Genomic DNA, 18,850 nt, shown 5'->3' with positions numbered 1-18,850 from the left:
GGACCTTTTCCCAAGATTTCTGGATACACCTGGCTTGGTAAGGCATAAAATGATTTAATGACCGCTTTGTGGTTCCTTTGTTTGTTTTCTTGTTAAAGTGTTGTTTCTGTTGTTACACTTTGTGTTTAAGATTGACCAAGACTTCACAATGCTGTTTGTTGGGGAGGAAGTGTCTGCAAAGTTCTTTGCAAAGTGGCCAACATTCTTCAAGCCAAGGATCATCAAAGACTGCAAAAATCTGTCTCAGAGTACAGAATTGGATCAGCTGCTCATTTCTGCACAGCGTTACTCTGACGAGGGTGGTAAGTGTAAGTTGGAAATGGTAGATTTTGCATGCCTTTACAGCATTTGCTTAATTCCCACAACACAATATATCACTGGACCATACTGGTAAACCTTTACTACAAATTGGAATACAGCTGTCCATTTTCTAAATCACATTGGGTTTCTGTTCATTTCTGTATGGTATGAAAACAAGCTTACAAACATGTTAAACTTGAAATGACATTTAAATGGTAAATGGCCTGCATTTGTATAGCGCTTTTCTAGTCCATAGGACCCCAAAGCGCTTTACACTACATTCAGTCATTCACCCATTCACACACACACTGGCGATAGCAAGCTACATTGCAGCCACAGCTGCCCTGGGGCACACTGACAGAGGCGAGGCTGCCGGACACAGGCGCCACCGGGCCCTCTGACCACCACCAGTAGGCAAACATGGGGTTAGTATCTTGCCCAAGGATATTTGGCATGGAGCCAGGGTGCAGCCTGGGATCGAACCACCGACCTTCTGATTAGTGGCTGACCTGCTCTGCCACCTGAGCTACAGCCACCCTACATTATTATTTGCGTTATATCTGGAACCATTGCCTCAATATATAAGACAAAATAAAGAAGTAGAAGGTATTAATATCCATGAAAAGGAGCATAAATTAGCCTGCTATGCAGATGATATTTTAATATTTTTGGGTCAACCATCAAACTCTTTACCTAAATTAATGCAATCATTTGAATACTTTGGTCGACCATCTGGATATAGGGTTAATATGAGTAAAACACAATTGCTTAAGTAAGTATAAGTATCAATTAGCATGGCAAACAGAGTACTTTAAATATCTAGGAGTCATAATACCTAAGGATCTTACAGAACTATTAGAACGAAATTATTTACCAATACAGAAAAAAATTAAGGAACATATAGCGAGATGGAATCTAATTCCATCCATCCATCCATCTTCATCCGCTTTATCCGAGGCCGGGTCGCGGGGGCAGCAGCCTGAGCAAAGAGGCCCAGACCTCCCTCTCCCCAGCCACCTCCTCCAGCTTATCCGGGGGAATACCAAGGCGTTCCCAGGCCAGCCGAGAGATATAATCTCTCCAGCGTGTCCTGGGTCTGCCCCGGGGCCTCCTCCCGGTGGGACATGCCTGGAACACCTCACCCAGGAAGCGCCCTGGGGGCATCCTTGTCAGATGCCCATACCACCTCAGCTGGTCCTTTCGATGTGGAGCAGCAGCTGCTCTACTCTGAGCCCCTCCCGGATGGCTGAACTTCTCACCCTATCTCTAAGGGAGAGGCCAGCCACCCTTCGGAGGAAGCTCATTTCTGCCACTTGTATCCGCGATCTCGTTCTTTCGGTCACTACCCACAGCTCGTGGCCATAGGTGAGGGTAGGGACGTAGATCGACCGGTAAATTGAGAGCTTCGCTTTTACACTCAGCTCCCTCTTCACCACGACGGACCGGTGCAGCGTCCGCATTACTGCAGCTGCAGCCCCAATCCGTCTGTCGATCTCCGGCTCCCTTCTCCCATCACTCGCGAACAAGACCCCGAGATACTTGAACTCCTCCACTTGGGGCAGGAACTCATCCCCGACCCGGAGTGGGCACTCCACCCTTTTCCGGCTGAGAACCATGGCCTCAGATTTGGAGGTGCTGATCCTCATTCCCGCTGCTTCACACTCGGCTGCGAACCGTTCCAGTGCGAGCTGGAGGCCCTCACCCGATGAAGCCAACAGAACCACATCATCCGCAAAAATCAGAGATGAGATTCTGAGGCCACCAAAGCGAAAGCCCTCCGCCACTTGGCTGCGCCTAGAAATCCTGTCCATAAAAATTATGAACAGAACCGGAGACAAAGGGCAGCCCTGGCGGAGCCCATCACCCACCGGGAACGAGTCCGACTTATTGCCGGCAATGCGAACCAAGCTCTTGCAACGGTTGTATAGGGATTGAATGGCCCGTAGCAATGGGCCAGACACCCCATACTGCCGCAACACCTCCCACAGGACACCCCGAGGGACACGGTCGAATGCCTTCTCCAAGTCCACAAAACACATGTAGACTGGTTGGGCAAACTCCCATGCACCCTCAAGTATCCTCGAGAGGATAAAGAGCTGGTCCAGTGTTCCGCGACCAGGACGAAAACCGCTTTATTCCTCCTGTATCCGAGGTTCGACTAGCGGACGAACTCTCCTTTCCAGCACCCTGGCATAGACTTTCCCAGGGAGGCTGAGGAGTGTGATCCCCCTGTAGTTGGAACACACCCTCCGGTCCCCCTTCTTAAAGATGGGGACCACCACCCCGGTCTGCCAGTCCACAGGTACTGCCCCTGATCTCCACGCAACATTGCAGAGGCGTGTCAACCAGGACAGCCCTACAACGTCCAGAGCCTTCAGGAACTCGGGGCGGACCTCATCAACACCAGGGGCTCTGCCACCAAGGAGCTGTTTAACTGCCTCAGTGACCTCGCCCCCGGAAATTGGTGGGTCATTCCCCTCATCCCCAGACTCTGCTTCCTCCTCGGAAGACGTGTCAGTGGGATTAAGGAGGTCCTCGAAGTATTCCTTCCACCGCCCGACAATTTTCTCAGTCCAAGTCAGCAGCGCTCCGCCAGCACTATACACAGTGCAGGTAGAGCACCGCTTTCCCCTCCTGAGACGCCTGACGGTTTGCCAGAATCTCTTTGAGGCAGTCCGAAAGTCTTTTTCCATGGCCTCTCCGAACTCCTCCCACACCCGAGTTTTTGCTTCAGCCACTGCCCGAGCCACATTCCGCTTGGCCTGTCGATACCTGTCGGCTTCCTCCGGAGTCCCACAGGCTAACCAAGCCCGATAGGACTCCTTCTTCAGCCTGTTGGCTCCCTTCACCTCTGGTGTCCACCATTTGGTTCGGGGATTACCACCACGGCAGGCACCAACCACCTTGCGGCCGCAGCTCAATGCAGCAGCTTCGGCAATGGAGACGCTGAACATGGTCCATTCGGACTCAATGTCCCCAGTCTCCCTCGGAATGCTGTTGAAGCTCTGCCGGAGGTGTGTGTTGAAGATCTCGCGGACTGGGGCCTCTGCTAGACGTTCCCAGCACACCCTCACTATGCGTTTAGGTGCACCAGGTCTGTCCAGCGTCCTCCCCCGCCACCTGATCCAACTCACCACCAGGTGGTGATCAGTTGACAGCTCAGCCCCTCTCTTTACCTGAGTGTCCAGAACATATGGTCGCAAGTCTGGTGATACAATTACAAAATCGATCATCGACCTACAGCCTAGAGCGTCCTGGTGCCACGTGCACTTATGGACACTCTTATGTTCGAACAGGGTGTTCGTTATGGCCAAACTGTGATTAGCACAGAAGTCCAATAACAAAGCACCGCTCGGGTTCAGATCAGGGAGGCCGTTCCTCCCAATCACGCTTGCTGTCATTACCCACGTGAGCATTTAAGTCTCCCAGCAGGACAACAGAGTCTCCAGGTGGAGCACCTTCCAGCACCCCCCCCCCCCCCCCCCCCCAGGGACTCTAAGAAGGCTGGGTACTCTGAACTGCCACTCGGCGCATAAGCGCAGATGACAGTCAGGACCCGTTCCCCGACCCTAAGGCGCAGGGAACAAAACCTCTCGTCCACCGGGAAAAACCCCAACGTACCGGCAGCAAGCCGAGGGGATATTAGAATACCCACCCCAGCCCGCCGCCTCTCACCAGGGGCAACTCCAGACTGAGACAGAGTCCAGCCCCTCTCCAGGAGACTGGTTCCAGAGCCCAAGCCATGCGTAGAGGTGAGCCCGACTATATCTAGCCGGTACCTCTCAACCTCACGCACTAACTCAGGCTCCTTCCCCACCAGAGAGGTGACATTCCATGTCCCAATTGCCAGTCTTGGCAGCCGGGGGTCAGTCCGCCAGGGCTTCCGCTCCTGGCCGCCACCCGGCACACAATGCACCCGACCCCTATGGCGCCTCCTGCGGGTGGTGGGCCTGCCGGAGGATGGGCCCATGTCTCCTCTTCGGGCTGTGCCCGGCCGGGCCCCATGGACTAAGGCCCAGCCACCAGACGCTCGCCCTCGGGCACCCTCCCCGGGCCTGGCTCCAGGGCGGGGCCCCGGTAACCCTATCCCGGGCAGGGTAAACTGTTCCCTCGATATCCTTTTCATAAGGGTCTTCTGATTCTGATCTAATTCCATATTTAAGTTTATATTTTAGAATAGACTCAATTAAAATTAATATTCTTCCTAAATTATTATATTTATTTCAAACATTACCAATAGAAATTAACCAGAAACAGTTTAATGAATGGGATAAAATTTTGTCAAGATACATATGGCAAGGAAAAAGGCCCCGAATTAGATTTAAAACCCTACAACTTAACAAAGGAAAAGGGGGTGGGGCTTACCTTCTCTTAGGGAATATTATTGGGCAGCACAATTAAGGCCTATGATATGCTGATGTAATCCTTCATATGACGCTCAATGGAAAGTTATTGAGGAGAGTCTGACCTCCATCCCCATATAAGCTATTATAGCAGACAGAAGCTTGCAAAATTTAATAAAAACTATTGAAAATCCATGGATCAAGTTGACTTTTAAAATTTGGGAAACAGTAATAAAAGAATATAAACTAGAAGAGGATATAGCAGTTCTTAAGTGGTGTGCATATGACACACATTTTGCTCCAAATAAATTGGACACCAGATTCAAAGATTGGACATATAAAGGATTAACAGCTTGTGTGGTATGTACCATGTATGGTAATGGAGGAAGGCAGACTAATTAGTTTTGATAAAATGAAAGACAAATATTCATTAGAAACACAGGATTTTTATAGATGTCTACAGATGAGGCATTTTGTCAATAAAACGATAAAAGCTAAGGCTGAATTGAGTAAACAGCTGCTAGATGTATTTAAAAGGGCAGTTCAAATAAAAATAGAGGTATTATAGGTGACCTCTATAAAGGATTAACAAATATGAAATTACACTCAACCTTGTATATCAAAACAAAATGGAAAATGGAGGGAGGAATAGAGATAAAGGAGGAAGAATGGACAACAATATGGGCATATCAATGGAAATGTAGCAGCTCACAGAGCTGGCGGGAATTTGGGTGGAAATGCCTGATAAGATATTTTATTACACCTCTCCAAAAATCTCACTATGAAGGTAACCCTCCCGCTTGCTGGAGAAATTGTGGAAATACAAATGCAAATCACTATCATATTTTCTGGGACTGTCATGTTATTAAAACTTATTGGAAGGGAATACATGCAGCGATACACGAGACATTTGGAAGATATTTACCTTTGGAAAGTAAAACTCTACGTTTTGGACTTATGCCAGAAGGATGGACAAAGAACGATAAATACTTGTTTAATATTTTACTGGCAGCAGGCAAAAAAGCCATTACAAAAAATGGCTTTCTTCAGAGAGCCCAACTATGAACACGTGGATGAACATCACACTGGACATTTACAGAATGGAGAAAATGACAGCAGATGTGAACTACAAGAGGGACCTGTTTGTATCACGATGGAAGAAATGGATGGACTACATTAGAAAACGCAGGCCAGTTTTTGCTTTTGCATTAGATTTTGACTTTGTTAACTACTAGAAGACTAGAGGAAAAATGAGTTACATTAATGGAAACAAAAACACACTCCCTATATTTATTTATTTATTTTTCTTTCCTTTTTCTTTTTCCTCATGTATTTTTTATTTATGTTGTTTGTTGTTTCCTGTTTTGCTTCTTTTTCTTTTCTTCTTCTTCTTTCATTCTTATTGTATGGATATTTTAGTTGTTTAAATATAGAAAAAAATAAAAAAAAATATATGTACTGAAAGAAAGCTGAAGTTGATGGTATTGTATAGTGATTCTAAAATGTCAATAAAAAAAAAAATAAAAAAAAGCTGGAATCAAATGAGTCCAAGTCTTCTGGTGATTCAGCATCACATTCATCTTTGCTCCTTGTTCTGCATCCCCACCATGGACTTCATTCCTTTCCAAGCCAGCCTTGAGTGTCCTTTATTCAGCTCATGCTCTGCTTTACTTTTACATCTGATTTTAGCTGCTTTTCTGTTTTCTCTTTGCCAGAGGTTTCCTTAGCGTCATGGATTCTTTTCATTTTACTCAGCATGTGTCTGGTCCCACACACACCAAAGGACACACACTGGACCTTGTTTTTACTTTAGGTTTAAACATTGATTTTATTTGTACTGAGGACATTTTTATTTCGGATCATCATTGTATTCTTTTTAACCTGTCTTTCCATTTGTCCCTCTCTCCTATTCGACACGTGGTTAGCTCTCGCATCTTAACTTCCTCTAGTGCTGTTAAATTTTCCGATGCTTTTAATTTAGTTTTATCTCCTTATAACGATGTTCATTTTTTAACAAATCTTTTTAATAATCATTGTCTTTGTATTTTAGACAATGTTTGTCCTGTCAAAGTTAGACTAGCTCCGGTTTCAAAGTCGTCTCCCTGGTCAAATGACAGCATTCGCTTCTTAAAGCGTTGCTGCCGTAAGGTTGAGCGTTTATGGAGGAAAACGCGTTTGCATGTCCATCTCCTTCATTTAAAGGACCTTTTAGTCTCTTTTAACACTTCAGTTCGAGATGCGAGGGCGGCCTATTTCTCAGACTTAGTGTCTAAGAGCAGAGGTAACCCTAAGGTACTATTCGACACCATTAGTGATATTGTTGCTCCTGCTCCACCTGCTGTCCCAATTTCATCAAATGAATATTGTGAAAAATTTCTTTCTTTCTTCGTTGAAAAAGTCAGTAACGTGAGGAACAATATCTCTCCTTCTGTGTCTCTCTTGTCTGCTCCAACTCAAGCTAGGCCTGTAATGTTAGAAAGATTTTTACCTGCGTCCTTACCTGAGCTGGTCAAGTTGGTTAATTCAATGAAAGCATCCTCCTGCTCTCTTGATATTTTACCTGGATCTTTGTTTAAAAATGTCTTTCAGTCTATTGGTCCCTGTGTGCTCACAATTATCAATACCTCACTGGTTTCTGGTCAGGTCCCTGTTTATTGTAAGAATGCTGTTATTCACCCACTGTTAAAAAAAAACCTAAGCTTGATGCTTCTCTTCTCAGTAGCTACAGACCGATTTCAAAATTACCGTTCATTTCTAAGATTTTAGAAAAGGTTGTGGCTAAGCAGCTTATAGCTGTTCTAGATGAATACAGCATTCTGGATAAATTCCAATCTGGCTTTCGTAGAGCTCATTCTACTGAAACTACACTTCTTAGAGTCTCCAACGACATTTTGATGAGATGTGACGCAGGAGAATGCTCCGTTCTGTTGATGTTGGACCTGACCTCCGCCTTTGATACTGTGGACCATCATATTCTGCTAGATAGGCTGAGAGACTGGGTGGGTATATCAGGCTGCTTTGGACTGGTTTGAATCCTATTTGCATGAACGATCCTTTTCTGTGGCTACCTCTAAGTACAGTTCCTCTTCTACTTTTCTTACCTATGGTGTGCCGCAAGGTTCAGTTTTGGGGCCTTTATTGTTCTTACTGTATTTACTTCCTCTTCAACACTTATTAAGCACTTTTAAGGACATTTCCTATCACTGCTATGCAGATGATATTCAGGTATACATCTCCTTTAAGCCCCATGATGTTTCCAAGCTACAGATTTTGCACAAGCGCATAGACTCCATTAGATGTTGGATGGCTGGAAACTTTCTTCAACTAAATGAGGAGAAGACTGAAGTTCTTGTTTGTGCTCCTAAAAATTTTGTACCTGGTGTTATGGAAAACTTAGGTCCACTTGCTACATTTGCAAAACCGTCTATCAGGAGCCTTGGTGTTAGTATTGACTCAGCTCTGACTTTGGATGCCCATGTAAAATCTTTGGTTCGCTCCTGTTTTTATCATTTGAGAAACATTGCTAAGCTGAGTCCCATTGTATCGCGCTCCGAATTAGAAATTGTCATTCATGCATTTGTTTCATCTCGTCTGGACTACTGTAATTCTTTGTTTACTTGTTTATGTAAAGCCTCTTTGGATCGTCTGCAAGTTGTTCAGAACGCTGCTGCAAAGCTTCTGACCAAGTCCTCCAAGTTTTCCCATGTCACACCCCTGCTGATTCAGCTGCACTGGCTCCCCATTAAATTCAGGATCCAGTTTAAGGTTTTGACCTTGACTTTCAGGGCCCTGCATGGACAAGCACCAACATATATAAGTGAACTTTTACATCCATACATTCCCAGCAGGTCCCTGAGGTCATGTGACCAGGGCTTGCTTGCTGTCCAACACACGAGGCTGAAAACAAAAGGCGACAAAGCTTTTGGAACTGTGGCCTCCAGATTGTGGAACTCTCTCCCTTTGAGCCTGAGATCTGTGGACTCAGTGGTCGCTTTTAAAAAACAGCTAAAAACCCATCTTTTTAAACTTGCTTTTAGTTGATTTTTATTTTTAGGTTTTAGCTTCTGTGAAGCACTTTGTGATTTTTATCTTGAAACGTGCTATATAAATAAAGTTTTACTTACTTACTTTTCTTCTCTCCCTCATAACAAGACAGCTTCTTCTGCCTGAGAACATGTTGGAGTGATTTACTAATCCAGGGCTGATTTTTGGGGAAAATAGTTCCCTTTTTCAAAGTAATCCCCATTTTTCCCAGAATGAAATGTAAGTAGAAATAAATGCTCTAAGTGAGAACATGAGCCTTTAAAAATGCTCTTCTGAGGCTGCTGCCAGTGGTCAAAGCCTCCAACAAAGCTCTGTAAGTACATATGTGATCATAGCTTTAGCTTTTAAATGTTTATTTTAGTTAACACAGATCAGGTGGAACAACTCAAATAAAATATCAAAAATATTAAGTGGTCATCGGTACTCGGTTTGTTCAATACTGAATACAATGGAGCACAAATTGTCCACGTTTCTGAAATATTTCTGGGTGTAACTGTCACCAAAGTGCAATTTAGACCTGGCCTGTGGTTGTTATCTAAGTGATAATCATCAATTCTACTAAAACAAATACAAAATAAAGAAATTTGACACATTCTGTTGATATCAAAAGCACACTGAACAATTCAGTGTTGTTTTACTGCTGTTCTCTCTTCACTTCTTCTCCTCTGATTCTCTCCACATGTTGCTCTGCATCAGTGCTCAGTTTCCTGACAAAAACAAGATGAAATATTGCTAAATATAATAGTATCTCATTACGCTTCAACATAAGTGTTTTATTTTTGTAATTGTTTATCTGTTATTTTTCAGACTGAGTCACTGTGACCTGTCAGAGAGAAGCTGTGAAGCTCTGGCCTCAGGTCTCAGCTCTCAGACCTCTAATCTGAGACAGCTGGACCTGAGTAACATCAACCTGAAGGATTCAGGCGTGAAGCTTCTGTCTGAAGGACTGAAGAGTCCACGCTGTACACTGGAAACTCTCAGGTGAGATCAAGCATTTTTCTTTCATCAACTGACAGAATTAGCAGATTAATAATAAGGCAGTCCTCTAATAAGAGGAGAAGTGGAAGTGTTTTGAAGGGCAACGTACTCTTATGTTAACAAGACAGGAAGTAGTTCCTGGGAACTGCTTCCTTTGTTATTGTCTAAGTAGAAACATGATGGTGAAACAGTGATGAGTTTGCAGAGGTGGATCCACACAACACAACAATGCTGTTGCGAGCTGAAAGCAGACTTCTCACAGATTCTGAGGCTGCAGGTTTCATCACTGTCCAACCAAAATTCACTGAACCAGCAGTAAATGAACGTCCAAAACGACGCTTCATGTTTAAAAAACAGATGATCAGGGGGATTTGTGTTTACATCTTTTTTGTGTGATCTGTTCACCTGCTGTTTCAGCTGTTTGGTGGTTGTTGAGATGGTTTTGTGAACTTTTAGCTGAGATTCTGACGTTTCTGTAGATACCACACATGTCTAATTACTTTGTATAGCATGAATGGCCATAACGAGGTTTTTAACAGTCAGAAAAGTTGTAAAACTTCAGAAAATATAGTTAAAAGTCCAAAACCTTCTACGTCTGGTGGCTTGTGGTAAGGAGCAGATCAAACGAGTAAAGAATTACGTTATAATTATAAATGGCTTCAACAGCACATTCAGGTCTGTGAGACTCATTCAGACACTGAGCCGTGGCTCTGTGCTATATGCACATATTTCTGCATCTCTGCCATTCAGACACACTTTATATATAGTTTATTTTATGTAGTATTCAATACTGAACTGTACATTTAGTCTTTTTAAAGGCAGCAAGTTTTATTCAGTGTTTTCATAAAAGCCTTATTTCTATCCATTTACTGCTATTAGGAAGAACACGTGAGGTTTAAGACCTGGACCAGTTTGAAACCTTTTGTCCTCCACAATGGAAAATGGGTGGAAATAAAAATGGGTCTCACTTTAGCCAGCTCCTAATTTTATCAGTTCTGCTCTCAGCGTCTCCTGTATATCTCCTATATAAATGTTGCACTCAGCTTTGTGCTCTCCAGTATCACTGAAATGCAGCCAGATGCTGCTCATTTTGCCTTTTCACTCTTTCCTGACACGCTTGCATTTCAGTACAGCTCCCATTTCTCTGTGTACTGGTCTCTACCACTACCCTTGCTGTCTATGGGACATTTCCGTCTTCTTTCACATAATGGTATGATCCCAGTCTGTCTCTTAAAGTGTTTGGCCACATGGTTTGCTCATCAGAATAACATCTCAGCCGTGCTCACATTGATTATCAGCAAGCCTGAAAATTCATCAATATTTGACATACGAAATTATCTCAAGGCCTGGATTTGGCCCACGGGCCATATGTTTGACACCCCTGGTTTACACGGTTTGGTATTCAATGTACAACTGAGCTAGCTCTCAGCTAACTAGCAGACAAGCTAACTGCTGGGACTGCGTCTTTCTAACAAGAGAAGAACAAAATAATTTATTGGTAAATCAGGGTGGAAAATAAGTATTTGGTCACCTCAAACAAGGAAAATCTCTGGCTCTCACAGACCTGTAACGTCTTCTGTAAGACGCTTTTCTGTCCCCCACTCGTTACCTGTATGAATGGCACCTGTTTGAACTCATCATCTGTATAAAAGACACCTGTCCACAGCCTCAAACAGTCAGACTCCAAACTCCGCCATGGCCAAGACCAAAGAGCTCTCGAAGGACACCAGGAAAAGTATTGTAGACCTGCACCAGACTGGGAAGAGTGAATCTACAATAGGCAAGCAGCGTGGTGTGAAAAAATCAACTGTGGGAGCAATCATCAGAAAATGGAAGACATACAAGACCACTGATAATCTCCCTCGATCTGGGGCTCCACGCAAGATCTCATCCCGTGGGGTCAAAATGATCATGAGAACGGTGAGCAAAGATCCCAGAACCACACGGGGGGACCTGGTGAATGACCTGCAGAGAGCTGGGACCAAAGTAACAAAGGTCACCATCAGTAACACACTACAACGGCAGGGAATCAAATCCCGCAGTGCCAGACGTGTTCCGCTGCTGAAGCCAGTGCATGTCCAGGCCCGTCTGAAGTTTGCCAGAGAGCACATGGATGATACAGCAGAGGATTGGGAGAATGTCATGTGGTCAGATGAAACCAAAGTAGAACTTTTTGGTATAAACTCAACTCGTCGTGTTTGGAGGAAGAAGAATACTGAGTTGCATCCCAAGAACACCATACCTACTGTGAAGCATGGGGGTGGAAACATCATGCTATGGGGCTGTTTTTCTGCCAAGGGGACAGGACGACTGATCCGTGTTAAGGACAGAATGAATGGGGCCATGTATCGTGAGATTTTGAGCCAAAACCTCCTTCCATCAGTGAGAACTTTGAAGATGAAACGAGGCTGGGTCTTCCAACATGACAATGATCCAAAACACACCGCCCGGGCAACAAAGGAGTGGCTCCGTAAGAAGCATTTGAAAGTCCTGGAGTGGCCTAGCCAGTCTCCAGACCTCAACCCCATAGAAAATCTGTGGCGGGAGTTGAAAGTCCGTGTTGCTCGGCGACAGCCCCAAAACATCACTGCTCTCGAGAAGATCTGCATGGAGGAATGGGCCAAAATACCAGCTACTGTGTGTGCAAACCTGGTAAAGACCTATAGTAAACGTTTGACCTCTGTTATTGCCAACAAAGGTTATGTTACAAAGTATTGAGTTGTATTTTTGTTATTGACCAAATACTTATTTTCCACCCTGATTTACCAATAAATTCTTTACAAATCCTACCATGTGGATTCATGGATTTTTTTTTCACATTCTGTCTCTCACAGTTGAAGTGGCCACGTAGGCAGGGGTCATCATCTGAGCTCTCCATCACCTGAGAGAGATGACAAAACACAGAATCACAGAGCATGAAACCAACGTTTCTCCTCCCAGAAGTTCAGTCACAGACCTGCAACAGAAACAAGAGTCAAAGATTCAAATGACGCAGAGCTTTCATTTACTTATATCCACAAACATGTCCTCTACATATTCATGCTGTATTTACACACACATACAGAGGCTGTTTGTCTCTCACACACCGACAGGACACTGAGAAATACATCATGTTAAATATACCTGCAGGCTTCCAGCTGTGCACTTTGTCCCTGTCAGCTGTGATTGCCATGGCAACCTTGGTGTTGTGCGCGATGCAGGGACGTGTTCAAAGGCAGACGTCTGGCAGCAGCATCATATTTGATGCACTATCTGTACTGAGTGTGCTGACTTTATTTCAAATGTCCCACTGCTGTGCAACATGAATCACATGTTCTGCACGTTTCTGTAACTCCCAGGTAACCATGGTTACCCAGCCACGCCCAGTAGTCTCCAGAGAGACCAACAGCTGGTTCATGTTGTAACGCCGTGGCTTTCGTAGTCTCTCCTTTTTCTACAGCTCATGTGTTCTTCTTGTGATGCTGCGTCTTGAGGCTCATACATGCCGTCATTTGTTGATCCTAAGAACGTTCCTCAGACCGACTTCTTCAACAACAGATAACTTTAGTTGTATCAACACTGCCTCCTGGAACAGTTTAAAATGAACATGTCAAAGCTCTGTACCTGTCTCCATGTTTCTGTCCCCGCCCCTTTCTCTCTGTCCTGGGTCATGTGAGCGCTGCAGTAGTATTAGGCCCACCCTCAATGCTCCCATTGGCTGAGACGCATAATGACGCCCATTTCAAGCCAGCACTGATCAACATCCCTCCTGTGACCCATGGCTGTTATATTCAGAGCCAGTGAGCACTTTCACAATAATCATGATTTTAAAAACTGTGATTAAAATAATTGCTGACGTTAATCAGTTAATGAGTTAACGAGATTATAACAGGTTAAGTTGCCCTAATAATTAGACTTTGGTGACAAACTGATGTGATCTCCATGTTTCCTTTGTTGGACTGTGGGCGAGTGTCAGAACTGAATGTACTGAGTAACATGTAGAGTTTAAACATGTGTCAGTTCCAGTTTTAGAGCTCTAAAGTGCAGCTATCATGTTAGGAATATGTTAGGAATAGACAGGAACACTGAGCACACTGAGGTCAAATCTTTATTTTACCACTCGCTGCATTCTTGATGTTCATGAATTCAGCAGCTTCATGATTGTCTGCAGCATCAATCTCATATTTCCATTAAAAGTGTTGAATTTGACTGTTTGATGTTCTTTATGATCTCTGGCACCAGTTCATCTGTAGGCTGAGCTCAGTCCATCCATTTAGTGAAAGGTCTCCTTGTTCTGTGAGCGTGCACAGATCCTGAAGCAGAAAGCCTGGGTTACAGAGAAATGATCATCACTGTGATGATGCTCATCATCTCTGACTGGGATTTGAGGTTTTGTCAAAGCAGCAAAGAAAGCCTGGCTATGTTGGACTGGGTGTGGAAGCAGCTCCCAGTTTGAGTTCAGGAGACAGACACCCTCTCTACTTTGACGATCAGCTTCAAACTTTCCTTTTTGATAAAGCTTATAGTTCGAGCTGGATCAGGTGACCCTGAACCATCCCTTAGTTATGCTGCTATAGGCTCGGGCTGTTGGTGGACTTCCCATGATGCTCTGCTTTCTTCTCCCCACTTTTCACTCCTGATGCTTTTATATGTCACTACTGCATGTCCTTAACTTTTGTCTCTCTGTTTTGTTCTTGTCTCTCTGAGCTCATCTCTTCTCTTTCCCCTCACCCTGCAACCAGTCATGGTAGATGCTCCTCCTGGAGCCTGTTTTCACTGGGAGGATCTTTGTGTCAAAGGGAGTTCTTCTTCCCACCATCACCAAGTGCTGCTCACAGTGGAGGCGGTTACCTTACACTGTTAAACAGCTTCAGATGACTGTTGTTGTCTGTTGGGTATTGTCACTTATAAATAAATGGTAAATGGCCTGTATTTATATAGCGCCTTACTAGTCCCTAAGGACCCCAAAGCGCTTTACATATCCAGTCATCCACCCATTCACACACTGGTGATGGCAAGCTACATTGTAGCCACAGCCGCCCTGGGGCGCACTGACAGAGGCGAGGCTGCCGGACACTGGCGCCACCGGGCCCTCTGACCACCACCAGTAGGCAACGGGTGAAGTGTCTTGCCCAAGGACACAACGACCGAGACTGTCCAAGCTGGGGCTCGAACCGGCAACCTTCCGATTACAAGGCGAACTCCCAACTCTTGAGCCACGATCGCCCTAAAGTTACAATGGACGGATAGATGTTATTGTGACAAAGAGAAAACAACTGTTGACAGATAGATTGTTGTTTTGTGTGTCTGCAGTCTGTCAGGCTGTCTGATCACAGAGGAAGGCTGTACTTCTCTGGCCTCAGCTCTGAGCTCCAACCCCTCCCATCTGAGAGAGCTGGACCTGAGCTACAATCATCCAGGTCCCTCAGGAATGAAGCAGCTGTCGGCTGGACTGAAGGATCCAGGCTGGAGACTGGACACTCTCAGGTATGAAGAATGTCTGATAGAGGAGGAAGAGCTGGAAACATTTCCTGTGTCTTTCACTCACTTCCTGCAGATGACACATGAACAATCACACATGCAGGAATATTTTCAGGGACAGACACACTAGTCTAGCTGGATAGTTCATGGATATTTATGTAGGGGTCTCCAAGGAGTCTGTTTGCAGGAACATTTAGGTCACAGGTGTACCTGATATAGATACCAGTGTACCTAATAAAGTGTCAGCTAACATTTGGAAATGGAAGCTTAAATAATGACAAACTGTACATTCACAGCTGAATTCACAATAAATTTGTTCTCAAGTGCACATTTTTCTGTTATTGTTGTCAAACAACAGAATGAGAATGAAATATTGATTCTAACAGGGCCCATAAACAGCATTAGCTTAGCAGCATTAGCTTATCAGAGTTTCCATCATGGTCACACAAATCCTTAGCAGAGAAAAGTGTCACATCATTATAACACAAGATAAAAGGGTATTAGCATAAGCTACTAATGCTTATTCACCTCAAATTAGCTTTCGCTGCTAATGGTAGCCTACTTAGCATTAACTCCTCACTAATATAATGCTAATTCACATCAAATTAGCATTAGCTGCTCATATTGTTATAAGGAAAGAGAAAACGGTATTAGCATTAGCTACTAATAATTATTCAGCCCTAATTAGAATAAGCCTCTAAAAGCAGCCTACTTAGCATTAACTCCTCACATCGTTGTTACCCAACGGAAAAGAGTATTAGTATTAGCTACTATCATTTTTAATAAGTAAGAGAAAACAGTGTTAGCATTATTGAATAATGCTAATTCACACTAAATTAGAATTAGCTATTTACAAGAGCGTACTTAGAATTAGCCGCTCACATTGTTAAAAATTAAGGGAAAACAGTATTAGTATTAGCACATAATGCTAATTCACGTCAAAGTAGCATTAGTTAATAATGGCAGCCTACTTAGCATTAACTGCTCACTAATATAATGCTAATTCACATCAAATTAGCATTAGCTGCTCACATTGTTAAAAGGGAAGGGAAAACAATATTAGCATTAGCTGCTAATAATTATTCACCTAATTAGAGTTAGCCCCTAATGGCAGCCTAGTTAGCATTAATTCCTGACATCGTTATAATGCAGGGGAAAAGGGTTACCATTATCGGATAATGCTAATTTACATCAAATTAACAATAGTTAATAATGGCAGACTTTTCGTATCATTAGCTGCTGTCATTCTTACAAAGCAAAGGAAAACAATATGAGCATTAGCTGCTAATGCTTTTTAGTCTAAAATTAGCATTAGCCACTAATGGCAGCCTACTTAGCATTAACTCCTCACTAATATAATGCTAATTCACGTCAAATTAGCATTAGCTACTAATAATTATTCACCCCTAATTAGAATTAGCCGCTAATGGCAGTATACTTAGCATTAACTCCTCACATTGTTATAATGTAAGGGAAAAGAATTAGCATTATCTAATAATGTTGACCTTGGCCCACTGGAAAAGTTCAGAACTAAAGATTTAGGAGTGTTTCTCGATAGCTCTTTCTCATTTGAGAAACAAATGAATTCTGTTATTAAAACCAGCTGTAAGGTTTATATTGTTGATTGATGCTTAGAAATATTTACTCATATATGCTTAGAGTTGTATAATCGATTGCATGATGATAGAGGTTTGATCCTGAGTAGTCTGTAAAGACTCTGTGTGCCTTCCAGAGTGCTCTGGCATGCACACACCACTTGGGGCCATGAGAGAGGTCGTACCCTCTCTTACTGATTTATGGTGTAGGACAGGGGTCTCAAACTCAATTTAGCTGGGGGCCGCTGCAGGCAGAGTCTGGGTGAGGCTGGGCCGCATTAGGTTTTCCACAGGAAAGGCATGGTTAAAAAATTCCAATCTTCTCAAATCTCTTTTTTTATTTTTTAACACAAAATATGAAAAATAAATAAACAAATTAAGAATTAATAAGAAAACAAATCAATCAGTAATACATAAATAAAACAATAATAAGATATTTTTAGTCAGTGAACTTGTGTGTTTCTTTCAGTCTTCTATATCTGCTGTATTTAGATTGAAATGTCTGTATTAACAGTTCTATAACCTTCTTCTGAACATGAATGGAACACTGTAGAAAATGAACTGTTCTTCTGAACATGGCTTCTCTTGCCTACTCCTTGCTGCTAGAGACCTGGCAGCGTTTCCTCTCGCATAGCCGAGCCAGATTTGGCCTGAGGGAGGAAGCAGTTGCGACCCTCAGTATGTCTTGAAGATGATCATCCGTAAGTCTGGACCTGTACTTGGACTTATTGAAGTTCAAAGTGGAGAAGAGCTTTTGGCACAAGTATGTGCTACCAAAAAGGCACATGGTCCACTTGAACATTCGGGAAAGCCGAGGGAAACTAGGGCTCAAGTCTCTCAAAAATTGTCCAAGCTTGTCTTCTTTTCCACTCACCTCCCTGAACTTTGCTTTGAGTTCAGAGTTGCACTGCAGCTCAATGAGCTCCATTTGAAGCACAGAAGGGGCATCTTGCACATCAAAGGAGAAGGGGTCCGCAAAAATGTGAAAGGTGGCTCTGTGTGTCTTGAAGTCAGCAAATCTGTGATCAAATTCCTCCTGTAGTCTCAAAATGACATCAACATACTCGTCAGCACTGAATGGTGTGCCTGCATCCACGAGTGCCTTGCATGCTGGGAAATGGCAAAGGTTTGTCTGAGAGAGCTGAGCTTTCCAGAGCGCCAGTTTTGTGGAGAATGCTCTCACGTTGTCATAGGCAGCACTGACAAGTTGCCCCTGGCCTTGTAACGTCTTGTTCAGTACATTAAGCTCATGTGTCATATCAACAAGAAAAGCTGAGTCCATGAGCCATTTTGGGATCAGTTAGCACAGGAACACTAACTCCATCCTTCTCCATGAAGGCTTCACTTCTGCTCTCAACTCAAAAAGTCTCTTTAATACATTTCCCCTGCTGAGCCAACGTACCTCAGTGAAGTCGAGCACATCCCCATATTCTGACTCCATTTCCTCTAGAAAAGCACAGAACCTTCGGTGCTTTAAGCCCCTGGATCTGATTTGGTTGATGCATTTCACAACAATAGACATCACATTGTCAAACTTCAGGCATTTGCTGCAAAGGACCTGCTGATGGATGATGCAGTGCAGAGCAATGGCCTCCTCCACGCCTTCCTCTTCCAGTTTGTTTTGTGCCACCAGTCCATGTTTCCTCCCTGTCATTGATGGCGCTCCATCTGTTGTTATTCCAACAAACCTCTTCCATGGCAAACCAACATTCTCAATGGCATCACACAGCTTGTAAATATCTGCTGAGCGGTGGTCTGGCCATGCATTGGAATTACTGTGAGCAGCTCCTCCATCACTTCAAAACTGTCATCAACACCACGGACATACATTGGGAGCTGGGCAGTGTCGGTGATGTCTGTGGTCTCATCAAGAGCGACTGAGTATACACTGAAACATTTGGCTTTCTCACACAGTTGGTCATAAATGTCACTTGACAGGTCAGAAATGCGATCTGCTGCGGTGTTGGCAGAAAGGCTGATGTTGCTAAACTGACCTTTCTTTCCCGGACAGACTATATTTGCAGCCTGCAATATGCACTTTTAGACAAATGCACCTTCTGTGAATGGCTTCCCTGCTTTAGCAATCATCTCACTAACCACGTGGCTCCGACTGCTGCATTATTCTCTTTG

General features: G+C 43.8%; 1 protein-coding gene across 2 annotated transcripts in view; it reads left to right on the top strand.

The window, feature by feature from the left end:
• LOC146575290 (protein NLRC3-like) overlaps positions 1 to 18,850 on the top strand; it is a 188,845-nt gene that overhangs the window by 144,054 nt on the left and 25,941 nt on the right. For both annotated transcript variants that reach the window (XM_085269937.1, XM_085269938.1), the window contains 2 exons: positions 9,495 to 9,668; positions 14,958 to 15,131. In XM_085269937.1, the coding sequence (XP_085126063.1) occupies positions 9,495 to 9,668; positions 14,958 to 15,131 (348 nt within the window). The remainder of the gene's footprint in view (positions 1 to 9,494; positions 9,669 to 14,957; positions 15,132 to 18,850) is intronic.

This window comes from Mchenga conophoros, linkage group LG4 (assembly GCF_057382185.1).
Source record: "Mchenga conophoros isolate Kocher_MC1m ecotype Shallow Benthic linkage group LG4, M_conophoros_male_GT1.1, whole genome shotgun sequence".
Lineage (NCBI taxonomy): Eukaryota > Metazoa > Chordata > Actinopteri > Cichliformes > Cichlidae > Mchenga > Mchenga conophoros.
This window is presented reverse-complemented; position numbering and strand designations above follow the sequence as displayed.